At 35.6% G+C, this 13,666-nt stretch overlaps 1 protein-coding gene across 1 annotated transcript in view; it reads right to left on the bottom strand.

Moving 5' to 3' along the window:
• ADAMTS20 (ADAM metallopeptidase with thrombospondin type 1 motif 20) overlaps positions 1 to 13,666 on the bottom strand; it is a 158,611-nt gene that overhangs the window by 36,337 nt on the left and 108,608 nt on the right. Inside the window, exon 29 of the mRNA XM_016201022.2 lies at positions 107 to 274. Coding sequence (XP_016056508.2) covers positions 107 to 274 — 168 coding nt within the window. The remainder of the gene's footprint in view (positions 1 to 106; positions 275 to 13,666) is intronic.

Raw genomic sequence — 13,666 nt, 5'->3', positions numbered from 1 at the left:
ATTTTAGTGGAGTAAAACTTTCAAGGTTATTGAAAGCATACGGAATGAATTAAGATATTCTTTTTAAATGCAAAAAATATATGTAAATATAAAATACATCACATACCTCCTTCCATCTTTTGGCTTTCCATGCAGGGCACCTGACAGATCTACAAGCTTTGTGAGTTCGAGGTTTCTGTAGATGACTGCAATACTTTTCTTCTAATGCCCCTTGAACTTGGTCAACACAAAGCACCTCGCGGTACTTTAAACCTTTACCACAAGAAGCTGAACACTAGAAAAGAAATACAAATGCACTTGATTCATTTTATTTTCATTTAAATATATCTACAAGAAGTACAACTTGAAGCAATCAAAACTTCATTTTCATTAAGATATACTTTGATATTTCTAATTAGAGAGAATTTAAAAGTTGCCAATCTGCCCTGGGTTAATGTTGATATAAGATATCCACTTATTCTATTTAAAAATATTGTCTACAATATGCCAAGCACTTTTTTGGCACATAAATGATTTTAGATATTTTAAGGTTAAGGACTATCTGGAGTTAACTCCTGTTATCACAGATAATCCAACAAAACTTGCTTTCGATTGTTTATAGTCACTACCTCCTCTATTGTTAACCCGTATGCTTTTTCAGACTGCAAAGTATGTTTGAGATGTTTTAAAAAATGCCATGATCTCTCAGTGCAGAAAACTGTGATTAAGAAAACTGAAAATGTATGGTTTTTCTTAAAAAAAAAAAAAAAAAGGCATTTATTGATTTCAGAGAGGAAGGGAGAGGGAGAGACAGAAACATCAATGATGAGTCATTGATCGGCCGCCTCCTGCAGGCCCCGCTTGTGTCCTGACTGGGAATCAAACTGTGATCTCCTGGTTCATGGGTCGATGCTCAACCACTGAGCCATGCTGGCTGAGCTGAAAATGTATATTTTTAAAGTGCAATTCAGCTTGGGTTTATTTTTGTATCAATCTGTAAGATGTATCTCCCTACCATCAACCTTCCAAAATATTTAGTAAACAACAAAATAACTAAAACCTCTATAAAGATACAGGTAAAACAATGATTAGAATTTATTTTTTCAGCCAGTTGCCATTTTATGAGTGAGGCCAGTGCAATGCAGTGGAAAGAGCTTGGGCTCTGGCGTTGAATACCAGCTCTGCCCCCTACTAGCTGGGTAACCTTAGGCACATTTCATCTCCTGTCCAAGCCTCGGTTTCTTCATTTATAAACTGGGAATATCACCACGAATGAACTACAAGTTTATTATGAAGATTAACATGAGATGAAGAATGTGAAATGTCTCACTCAGTCCTATCACACTTGGTGCATCTTCAGTAAACATCAGTTTCCTTTTCTATGGTTTTCCTTCATACAGTCTCAGAGAGGATGCTGACAACTGTGAGCATGACCCAGGCACCAGGGAAAAGTCAAGCAAAGAAGACACGAGTTCCAGGCAAGTCCTCTCATAACGGAGACAGCTGCTCACATATGGTTTCATTTAGAAACATATCCTGAGTTCTGAGAACATTAGATCATATAGTATGCATTTTATGTATATTATGAGTTCAAAGACTGTTAGACTAAAACAGATTTTTAGATACATTTTAAGATATTTTAAATTAAAAAATAGTTTGGGAATGATTTACCTTTTTATATTAACTGCAATACTAAATCCCATTTGTGCAGACAATTAATTTAAATTGGTGTCTTGATTATTGACTTATTGTTATCATATCTGAGCTGTTCTCTTCCCATTAACACACACAGCCTTTACATTCCACTTAACACACTTAATTTTGTGAAAATCCCCACAGGTCTCCTAAACTGTATGAAGTGTACATTCTTTCCTGCTAGTGACTGACTGTCTTTTCAGATCTACCAATATGCTCTACTCTTTTTGGTCACTTATCTTGGGCACTTTCCTGCCTGTTTCTTTACTTCACTATTTTTCAAAGAGTGTAACATATTTTATACCAAAGCCTCATATATTAACAAGTATCAAGCATATACTCTCAGGGAGGATACATACATATTCATGCACAGAAGTGTTTTCTACTAAGGTGTATTATTATTTTTTTCTAACTTTTAAATTGTGACCATTTGAACAAAAGAAAATTTATTACTGTCCCTGTTAGCCCATTTAAAAAAGTAATAATTTTTGTGAATTTTTATGATAGTGATACACTAGTACTTGTGAAAAATGGATAAATATTACTTTATTTAATTATTATGAACATTGTTTTCTAGGAATATACCAAGAATTATAGATTCATTAAGCACCATCTCTTGCCTTTGCCCTTGATTTGTCCTCAAAATGCTTGTTATCTAAATGACACATACCATCCATTAAATGAATAATGCCAGAGTGGATGTTAAATGTTAAACCCAATAAAGATCAGAGGAAAAAAAAACACTACAAAAAATGATACAATAAAAAATTATAATGGAATTAAGAAGTTCATTGTAACTAGTCATTTCTCTCTGGGATATTTCATAAGAACTAAAGGAGAAAGTGATATTTCAACTCAATCTTGAAGAAGTAAGTTTGTTGATGAACAAAGATGGATGACTTTCTATATTTCAATATGCCTAATCTAGACATTGCCCAGGTGTTTCTGTTTTGTAAACTTCTGAGTTAACAGTGCCAAGAATCCAAGAATCCCTCAGTAAGTATGCAGTTAACTGTTGATATGAAACACCAATTCATTTACAAAACTATGTAACATAAGAGGAGACATTAAAGATTCAGTCTAGAATTTAGCAGTGTATTTTCTCTATAAGCTGTGTCTGTGAATGGACTGTAAACTTGGACACTGCAATACACTATCAAAGTTAAGGTTACTCTTCAGAAAACTGCATATTCTAACTCAAGGTCATCTTTGATTCTTTCTTTTCTTCATTATTCTAATCTATAACCAAGGCCATTAAACATAATTTTAAACATATTGCTTTTTTTAACACTCAAGAACTGACAATGCACTCGGCCGGCGTGGCTCAGCGGTTGAGCATTGACCTAGGATCGAGGAGATGGCAGTTCGATTCCTGGTCAGGCCACATGCCCGGGTTGCGGGCTCCATCCCGGTGGGGGGCCGTTCAGGAGGCAGCGAATCAATGACTCATCATTGATGTTTCTATCTCTCTCCCTCTCTCTCTTCCTCTGTCTGAAATCAATAAAAATATATTAAAAAACAACAACTAACAATGGCTCTCTATTGTCTTTAATAGTAAAAACCAAAATTTATACTCATTCTTGCTTTCTTGATCCAAATTTCAGTTAACATACTTTTCCAACTTTACTTTCTGTTACTTTTCAACATGCAACCTTTGCTCTACTTAGGCATAATATAATCATTTCTCTTTAATGTGATATAGTCACTCACCAATAGTGCCTTATTCATATCACTTCCTTTTTACCTCCACTAACCACTTCCTCTGGTGCTTTCTAAATCTTAGTTATCCTAAAGCTCTAAGTCAAGCCCGTTTCTAGGGTAAACACATGTCAATCATTCATTTCTCTGAACTCTTCTGTCTGAGGCTCACTCTGTTTTTAGCACTTCATCATTTTCTACTTTTGTCACATGCTTTATCTACCCAGCCTTCTGGAGGTCAAGGGCATTTTAGATCACCCACAAAGTGGCAAGTACAATAAATATCAGCCGATTAACTGATGTTGATACTTGGTATAAGCAATGATTATTTGTTTTTCAAAAACTAGAAAATAATTTATTAAAACACTTTAGATTCCATGAAATATATTTATTGGTCAATAAACTCAAGTTCCTTGAGAGAAAAAAATAGAAAATTGAAGTATTGCAACATAAATTATGCCTTTGTTCAATTGGGGATAAGGGGGGGGACATCTGTAATACTTTCAACAATAAAGATAACATTTAAAAAATTATTCCTTTGTTTCACTTAAAGTAGAGCTCTTTTCTCCCAATATCTGAAGAAAAATAAGTAGATTATTTTATCATGGCTGATTAAATTCATGTAGGGATTATAGTAAAACAGAACATGTTATACCAATAATTATGTGTTAGTTGGAAGGAGGCAATATTACAGTAAATAAATAGTGAAATGCTACCCTTCCTGCCTCAAACCACAATACATTCTGAGTTGCAAAGATGCCACAAAAATATCCCATTTAGTAGGAATACCCAACATGTCGGTTCTTTTCTCTGGCACTCCAGTAACCTCTTGTTTGTTTTTTCTCTATTTTATATCTCTGAAACCATCCTACCCCCTTGAGGTCTTATTAATACTGTACAATTCATTGACAGCATTCTGTGCAAAGCATTGATCATCCTTAGTTGACATTGTCTTAAACGCTTTCTCAGATTTTTTTCATTACTCTGGAACCGTAGATATACACTTCAGAGGTGGCAACATTAAATGCAGGCAACCTAAGTTATCCATTCCTACAGATTAGGTGAAGACAAATGTCTACTTACAGAAAACAGGACATTCAAAACAAATACAGAATTTGCAAGCCCTCAAGCTGTGATAGATTCTGCAGTTATGCAGGTTACCCGGTGCTTTCAGTACCGAGGGGTGAGAGCTGGAATCAATTAGTCCACTCTACTATGATTAACTTAGGGGCAAGTCTATTCTTATTCTAAAGTTTAGCTGTATATTACAGAACAAGATTACTTCTGATATTTGAAATGTGGATTATTGCTTTGTTTGTTTACATATAAGAATACTACAGAAGAGTGAATGAATTGACTTAATTTGTGAGACACTTGATTAATTCTGGAAACAAATTGCTAAACAAAATAAGGAAATAAAATGTATCTTCAGGTCTAGAAAATGGAAAACCTTGTGTTGTGTGTGTGTGTGTGTGTGTGTGTGTGTGTCTGTGTGTCTGTGTGTCTGTGTGTCTGTGTGTCTGTGTGTGTGTGTAGGCTTCCATAACTATTGTGTTTATCTGATCTGCCATCCTCTCTGACAGTAGTGGTAAATACACTAAGAGAACTGGTATGTACCTTAATAAGCAACAAAATAGCCCTGAAAAGTAACTATTACACTCTTCCTTAGTCATGCACAAACTGCCTTTTACAGACTTTACAAGCTGGGTAACCAGAGGTAATTTATTTAACCTCACTGAACCTCTATTTTTCACATGTAATATTGGTAAAATAATACCCATTTCATATAAATATTTAGGTAAGAATAAAGAGAATGGCCACACTCAGAAAACTCTAAAGACAAGAGTGCCCATTCTCAGCACTTTTATTGAACATGGTATTGAACATCCTAGGCACAGCAATTGGATAAGCAAAGGAAGTAAAACACATCCAAATTCTAAAGGAAGAAGTCAAGCTGTCCCTATTTGCACATGACATGGTACTATATATAGAAAACCCTAAAGATTCCAGCCCCCCCAAGTCCATTAGAAATAATAAATGAATTCAGTAAAGTTGTAGGATACAAATTAATATTCCGAAATCTGTTGCCTTTTCATACACTAATAACAAATGATTAGAAAGATAAATTAAGAAAACAATTCCATTTACAATTGCATCAAAAAGAATAGTATACCCAGGGATACATTTAATGAAGGAGGTAAAAGTCCTGTTCTCTGAAAACTATAAGGCATAATGAAAGAAACTGAAGAGAACACAAATAACTGGAAAGACAGACCATGTTTATGGTCGGAAGAATACTTACCCAAAGCAATCTATAGATTCAATGCAATCCCTATCAAAATATAAATGGCATTTTTCACAAAATTAGAACAAATAACCCTAAAATTATAGGGAATCAAAAAAGACCCTGAATAGCCAAAGCAACCTCAAGACAAAAGAACAAAGTTGGAGGTTTAACAGTCCCTGGCTTCAAACTACACTACAAACAATCATAGTGCAGTGTGGTCTATAGGTCAACAGAATAAAATTGAGGGCCCAGAAATAAACCCCTGCTTATACGGTCAATTAATCTAGGACAAAGGAGGTAAGAATGATACAATCGGGTGAAGACTTACTCTCCTCAGTAAGTAGTGTTGGAAACACAAAACAGATACATGCAAAAAAAAGGAACTACACCACTTTCTTACACCATACACAACTTTAAACTTGAAATGGATTAAAGACTTAAATATAAGACCCGAAGCCATAAAAGTCCTAAAGGAAATACAGGTGATAAACTATTTGACATTGGTTTTAGAAATATTGTTTTGGATATGCCTCTAGGGTAAATGCAACAAAGTAAAAATAAACAAATCAGACTACAGCAAACTAAACGGACTTTGCACTGTGAAGAAGCCACCAACTAGCCCTTGCTGGTTTGGCTCAGTGGTTGGTGGTTAGAGCATCGGCCCACGGGCTGAAGGGTCTAGAGTTCAATTCCTGTCATAGGCACATGCCTCAGTTGTGGGCTCAGCTCCCAGCGGCAACCAATAGATGTGTCTCTCACATCGATGTTTCTCTCTTTCTCTCTCTTTTTCTACGCCCCCCAAAAAAGCTGGGGGAAAATATGAAAAAAATATCCTCAGGTGAGGGGGGAAAAGAAAGAAAGAAACCATCAACTAAATGAAAATGAAACCTACTGAATGGAACAACATATTTGCAAGTGATATATCCAATAAGGGGTAATAAGCCAAAATACAGGGGTGGGCAAAGGTAGGCTTACAGTTGTAAGTACACAAAACACAGAGTTCATTCTTCTATTATTATTAATCATTGTATTATGTGTTTTACAACTGCTTATAAAGAACTCATACAACTCAACATCAAACAGTCCTATTAAAAATGGGCTGATAAGCTGAATAGACATTTCTCCAAAGACATACAGATGGACAACAGGCATATGAATAGATGCTCTATATCACTAATCGTCAGGGAAATGTAAATCAGAGCCACAATGAAATATCACCTCACAGCTGTCAGAGTGGCTTTTATAAAAAGACAAAAAAAGAGTAAGTGTTGGTGAGGATGTGGAAAAGGGAACCCTGGTGCACTGTTTTCGGGATTGTAAACTGGTGCAGCCACTATGGAAAACAGTATGAAAATGACTCAAAGAATAAAAATAAAAATAGAACTGTCATATGACCCAGCAATCCCATGTCTGGGTTTTTATCTGAAGAAATCCAAAACACTAATTAGAAAAGGTATATGCAGCCCTATGTTCACTGTAGCATTATTTACATTAGCCAAGATATGGAAGCAACCTAGGTATCCATCAACAGATGAATGGGTGAAGAAAGTATGGTATATGCAATAGAATATTAATCAGCCATAAAAAGAAAAAAACCTTGCCATTTGGGACAACATGGATGGACCTAGGGGTATTATGCTGAATGAATTAGGTCAGACAGAAAGAAAAATACATTATTTCACATATATGTGAATCTAAAAAACAAAATGAATGAACAAAAGAGAAAGACTCACCGAGAACAAACTCATGGTTGTCAGACAGGAGGCAGGTAGGGAAATGGTGAAAAATGTGAAGGGATTGACAAGTACAAACTGCTAGTTATAAAATAAGTCATGGGGATGTAAAGTACAGCATGGAGAGTATGGTCAATAATATCATAGTAACTATGTTTGGTGCCAGGTGGGTTCTAGACATATTGTGCTGATCACTTTGTAAGGTATTTAAGTGCCTAATCACTATGTTGCACATCTGAAACTAATATAATATTGTATGTCAACTATAACTTAAAAATAAACTGTTAAAAATAAATAAATAAAATCAGCAGAGAACAGTCAGTCATTCAAGGTCAGTTAATCAGAACTAGAGGTATCTTGTAACAATAAAACTACTGCTTCTTTAACATTCCTCTTCATTTGCTGATCAGGAAAATATTTAAAATTAAACAATATTTCAAAATGTGATAATACTATTATAAACATTTTATTTAATATTGCTTAATCACAAAGCATTTCATGGATGGTTAAAAATTATGGCATTTAGTTTTTCACTTGTATTAAATAATCTAACTGGATATAAATATATTAATTTTTCTCTCTCAGCCATTTACCTTTATTTCAGTTTCCTAATGTTGCTATTAAATAAAACATGACTAACAAGAAAACAGTAAACCGTATAAAAATAAGCGGTGTACTATTACTAAATTTCACTTTGCCTTTCAAAATACTTGGAATTTTCTGATTGCTTTTTCAAAACATAACCCTAGTAAGTCATCAGTCAGGTAAAGAAACAAAGTTTTACTTTATTTCTAGATATGACATCTGTTGGGTCCGTAGCCATCTGTTAAAAACGTAAAAGCTCACAACCGTGTCACAGCCATTCGATTGTTCCTGTATGGCAGGTATTAGTTAATTTCTTCAGATGACCAAGGACCACCTACTCCCTTGTGACAAAAGAATTCACATGATTTTTGCTTTAGGAGAGCTAAACTCACAGAAATGCCATCATTGCCCAGTACAAGTCTCAGCCTTCTCATTACGAACCAGAAATCACTTCCCTCAAAGCAAATGCAACTGAGTAAGAAGCATGAATTTACAATGTATAAAATGGAGTGGTTCTGACTTAAAAACAAGCATATTGTAATAGCTAAAACATAACCAGGTATTGAGTGTCTCTCTTGGAATAACTTGAGAGGATTAGTTGTGTTTTCCTTAGTCTCAAGGAAATTCCTTAGTCTGCAGGAAAAATCCAGAAGTATCAATGAATTTCTCAATATAGGAACATGCATGATTCATTTTTGTTTTGCTCTCTTGCCAGACTCAGTAATTTCATGTTTCTGTAGCAAAGTCAAAAATTTTAGTGGAAAAATTTTAAACGTAGCTATTTTGCTAGAGTCTTTTTAAAATGATGCGTTGGCGGTTATGTTAAATGTCTTTATAATACTGTTATGAAACAAGAGGTTTGTCTACGAAATGACATTAAATAAGGAAGTGATAGAGTTTCAGATCAAAACAGACCAGAAATGAGATATTCTGTGGAATAAAACACTACTGTGTATATGCATCCGTGCATATGTGCGTTTTATTTCTTCTTTCTGATTTTTAAGCCTATAACATTCCTTAAATAAAATAGAGGCTCTATCTAAACCCCAGGAACAACATGGTTTTTAAAATCTTCAGGAAGCTAATGACACCTACATATCTAAAAGAAAAGCCTCTCACTATAGTAAAATCTTAGATACAAGTTCTATACAACTACTTTGCAATTAAGGGCATTCTCTACAACAGTGGAACACTATTTTAAACTGAGCTCCTCAATTATTAGAGAAGTAAAACACCGAAGTAGTTAGAATAGAGTAAAACAGCCCAAGTATAGGAGAGTAAGGTATCTCTTGCTCGGTTTAAACAAAAACAAACAAACAAAAAGACCAAAATATGCATATTTAGTGTCAAATCTGTAAAATACTGCTACTGTTCCTTTAATTCAACGCATATGTGCACTAAGGAGTGAGATACTAAATCTATCAACAGGGGCCCCATTCATAGTATTTCCTGAAAGACTATACTGAGAGTTTTAAAGTTTAATGGAGTTTAAAATTTTCCTTTTTAGCCTGTTACAGACACCCTTTGACTAACTAGCTTTAATAAACCAAGACAGCATTTGGTTTTAAAAATATTTACTACTGAAATATTTCATTCTACTGCATTACATCTTATTATATGTAAAATTGGCACTTTCAGATATTTAAAAAATTTAAAAGTCAGATTCACTTGCAAAAATGTTGAGTTCCAAATTAAAAGACAAAGAAATATATGCTTAATAACCAACATCCCGTAAACTTCCATTACATTCATATCTTTATAATACTATAATGGTAAAATTAACTTATATTTTATGTTGTAAAATTTTACTTTTGAATGTATATGTGTATATATTTATATGCATACAACAATAGATTTAAAGTTTTAAGCTAGTCAATGCAACATGGTTTATTCAATTGGAAGTAAACATTTAAAGATAATTTACTACAATATAGTTGTTAATATTTCCTAAATTATGACTTTGGGAAAGCTTTGTGATTATTTTCACTTTCAAATATAAAACCTGGATGTGAGTTGCAATAACTCATGGAAGTACTTTATACAGAAATCTTCACTTATCAGATAATATTATTTTCCACACATAAAATAAATATTAGAAAATCAAGATTGAAAAGTCACCTGGTTAACTGATAGCTACTCAATTATTGGATTTGTTTTGTTCAATAGTAAGACTTGATAAGCAATTATTATAAACCTATGGACAGTATTGGACTCAGGTTTATTCTGCTAAAAGCAACAGTAAATGTGATTTGAATTCAAAATGTTAAGCATTATCTGTAGCAAGAAACACTCAGGAAAAACTGCCATTAGTTTATGACTTGTAATTTATTCTTTTACCTTTCTGTCTAATAGTATGTAGTTTGTTTGTACTGCAAAGGGGTAATGCACATTTCAAACTCCTCTTTAAAATCTGTTTAGCAAGTGGAACTCATTTGAAGAGTTCCTGTTTGCAGTTTTTATTGACTCATTGAGTAACACAAATCTTTATAATTACATGATAAGAGGGAAAAAATGTTATTGTCGGTATGAGAATAATATAAATCTTGTCTAGTTTTAACTATTCTTTTGGGGCCATTATTGTGAATTTACTTTTTCCGGATGTCTTTATACAAATCTCAGCACATGGGATTCATAAGACTGTATGGCACACCCCATGATGGAAACCCCACTCCCATCCATCCCCTGGGAGCCTCATGAGCATCATGAGCATCTGCCTTCCTGGATGGAACAGGGCAAATCTATTCAGCGTGGGCGGGACCATAAAGAGGTAAAGAGATCAGGAAAACAACTAAAGCATACCTTTTTAATTTTTTTTTTACTTTTTATTTTTAAGGCACTAGTTACTATGGTAACATTTACAAAATTCTTAAAATCAAGTGCCAGCAGAATAGCGATTTACCATTTCACGTTTCTACAAACGCTTTTGTGCTAGCTGTGGGAGTTAACAGAAATAAAGCCAAGAAGTTTGCTTTTAAGTAGGGCTATAAAGATCTGAAAGGAGTATGCACAGAGAGCTCTCAGATGAGAAATATAAAGTGAGCTCTGTGAATGCTTTGACAAAGGAAAAGTCAGAGTTGAAATTAAAATCCCCATTCCACATAATTATGTCTATTTATCATGTGCAATAAAAGTTTTGAGGCAAGAATGTTTTAGGGATTGATTTAATATGTCAGCGAATTTAAGCTAATTTAAAAAGTATCTTAAGATAAAAATGAATTATTTATGTTACAATTTAAGGTGGGGTTTCAGAGTTTTTATTACTAAGGAGTAGAGGGGAGGGTAATAAAAAGGGCCTGGAGCTTGGAGTCAGAGACTTACGTTTGGTGCTCAGCTAAACTTTGCCCATCCTGTCTCCTCAGCCGAGGGCACCTGGGCCCCAGTGCAGGTGTGACATTCACGGTCATAACGTGCGGCTGAACCTGAAACGGCGCTTGACTCAATATTCCAAATGCGTATGAAACCTCCACGCCCCTTGCTCACGCTTCCTTCCCCAGATGCCGAGAAAATAGAAAACTTAGTAGGTCTACAACCCGCGGCACGGGCGTCTCAGGGGGACACTTGGGTGGAAGGCAGGGGCCGGCGAGGCTCTTACAGGGAGAGCTCATTCGGCGGTCGCTTGAGGAAGGCTGTCACCCCAAAGCATTCCAGGAAGGCCCTGTGTGTCTCCCCGGGAAAAAGTCTGTTTACCCAGACGGAAGACGCCTCAGACACTTTGATTTTTTTCAGAGGGAAGATGGAGCAGAGAAAAGGGGGTAGAAGCAGAGAAAGCAGGTATCTGGCTGGAAAAATAGCCAGTTTCGGTGACAGAGGAGTGGCCGGCCACATGTGTTCCTTTCTTCCCCTCGATTGTTTTCAACCCGCAAAGTCCAAGTAAATAAAGTAGATTTCAGTAACTGAAAGAGATATAAAGAGGGTAAAAAAATGAAGATCACTGGGGAGCGAGGCGGACTTGCCCCTGCAGAAGCCCTGGGCCACTAGGCGCCTGGAAGCCAGGTCAGGGGCCTGTTTCCTGCAGAAATGAAGCTGCTTGGGCTGGAGTTGGGGTGCTGGGGGAAACACAGGGAATCCCTCACACTGAGTCTTCACCTACAGTCTCTCTGCCCACACTGTCTTCACCACAGGCAGGGCATTAGGGGTCCTTCTCTGAGAAACTGGGTCTCCAAGGAAAAAGCACTTCAAATATTGACTTACAGGGAAAATCATCAGTCACTAAACTCTATGCAAATGCACAGTTTTCGATTAATTCTTTAGTGCTTTACTCTTAAATAAGAATGAGATACCGAGATTCATCAACATCTGAAGGAAAACTTCAGTAGAAAAACCAAAAAAAACCATTTTCACTCTAGCACCAAAGGAAAAGTCCAAGGGACCAAGAGGCAAAGAGAAGCACCCTGAAAACCAAACACACTGTAAACAAGGAGGGAGCTGTATGCATATAGCAAGAATATAATACTGTGCCCCCTAAACGATCAGAATGCGAGAAGAATCTTTTGCTAGGTAAAAATATAACTGAAAAGAGTATTCAGTAGATGGTTTAGGTACTGACAGGTTAGCATCAAGTAAAAACAAATGAGAGATATAAAACTGAATAAAAACGAGAGAATTAGAGAATCAATCCAAGAATCCTGATGATTCAAGAAAGAACAATGCACACATCTGCAGAGAAATTATCAAAGAAATAAGACAACCAATTTCTCAACACCAGTCTCCTTAAGGAGAGGACCCATGAAACACCCTGCAAACTAGATTTTAAGACACTGAGTCCCTTCACCATGAAGCATCAGAACAGCAGAGATGGAGAGGGGATACCAGGCCCGGAGACAGGGCTTACACCAAAGGCTGGGAATCGGGTCCCCAGGCGTCATAGCTGAGCGTGCACAAGGAGAAGGCAACACCTTAGGAATTCTGAGGGAAATGATTTTCAATCTATAAGCAGCAAAATTACTAATTAAATGTGAGGGTTTCCTAGACACATTTTTAGATTTGCACACATGGAAAAATGTGCCTCCCTTTTGTTTTTTGTTTTTTTGAAGATACAGGGAAAAGAAGTGGTTATTTCTTTTTAGGAAAACTATGGGGTTGTTGTTTCTCATTTTGAGCTGAAACTGATTTTATATATATACATATGACACACTCACCTGTAATTCTTATTCTGTACTTTGAAGTGAGAATACATCACATTTCACAGGGCAAATATTTGAAGACAGTTGTTTTTCTCTTTGTGTTTTTCTGGTTAACTTTATCTGTCTAGTCCAACTCTTTAATTATCCCAATTTCCTTTGTTATGACCCTCTCAAAATTGTGGCATCTAGTTTCATTCATTAGCCAAAACAATTGTCTAACTGTAAAGAACATAGCTGTAAAATGTATTTCTATCCTTGATATAAAGACTGCACCATACATATTCAATATTGCATCAAATTTCAGTTTTTAGTGGTCACCCAGTTTTCTTAAATGGTCAGTTAGCATTTGACAAAGGAGGCAAGAACATACAATGGTGTAGAGATAGTCTATTCAATAAATGATGTTGGACAAATTGGACTGATACATGCAAAAAAATGAAACTGTATTACCTTCCTACACCATATACAAGAATAAACTCAAAATGGATTAAAGGCTTAAATGTAAGACTCGCCTGGCCGGGCGTGGCTCAGCGGTTGAGCATCGACCTGGGATCCAGGCGATTGGG

Source organism: Miniopterus natalensis, chromosome 2 (assembly GCF_054644295.1).
Source record: "Miniopterus natalensis isolate mMinNat1 chromosome 2, mMinNat1.hap1, whole genome shotgun sequence".
Taxonomy (NCBI): domain Eukaryota; kingdom Metazoa; phylum Chordata; class Mammalia; order Chiroptera; family Miniopteridae; genus Miniopterus; species Miniopterus natalensis.
This window is presented reverse-complemented; position numbering and strand designations above follow the sequence as displayed.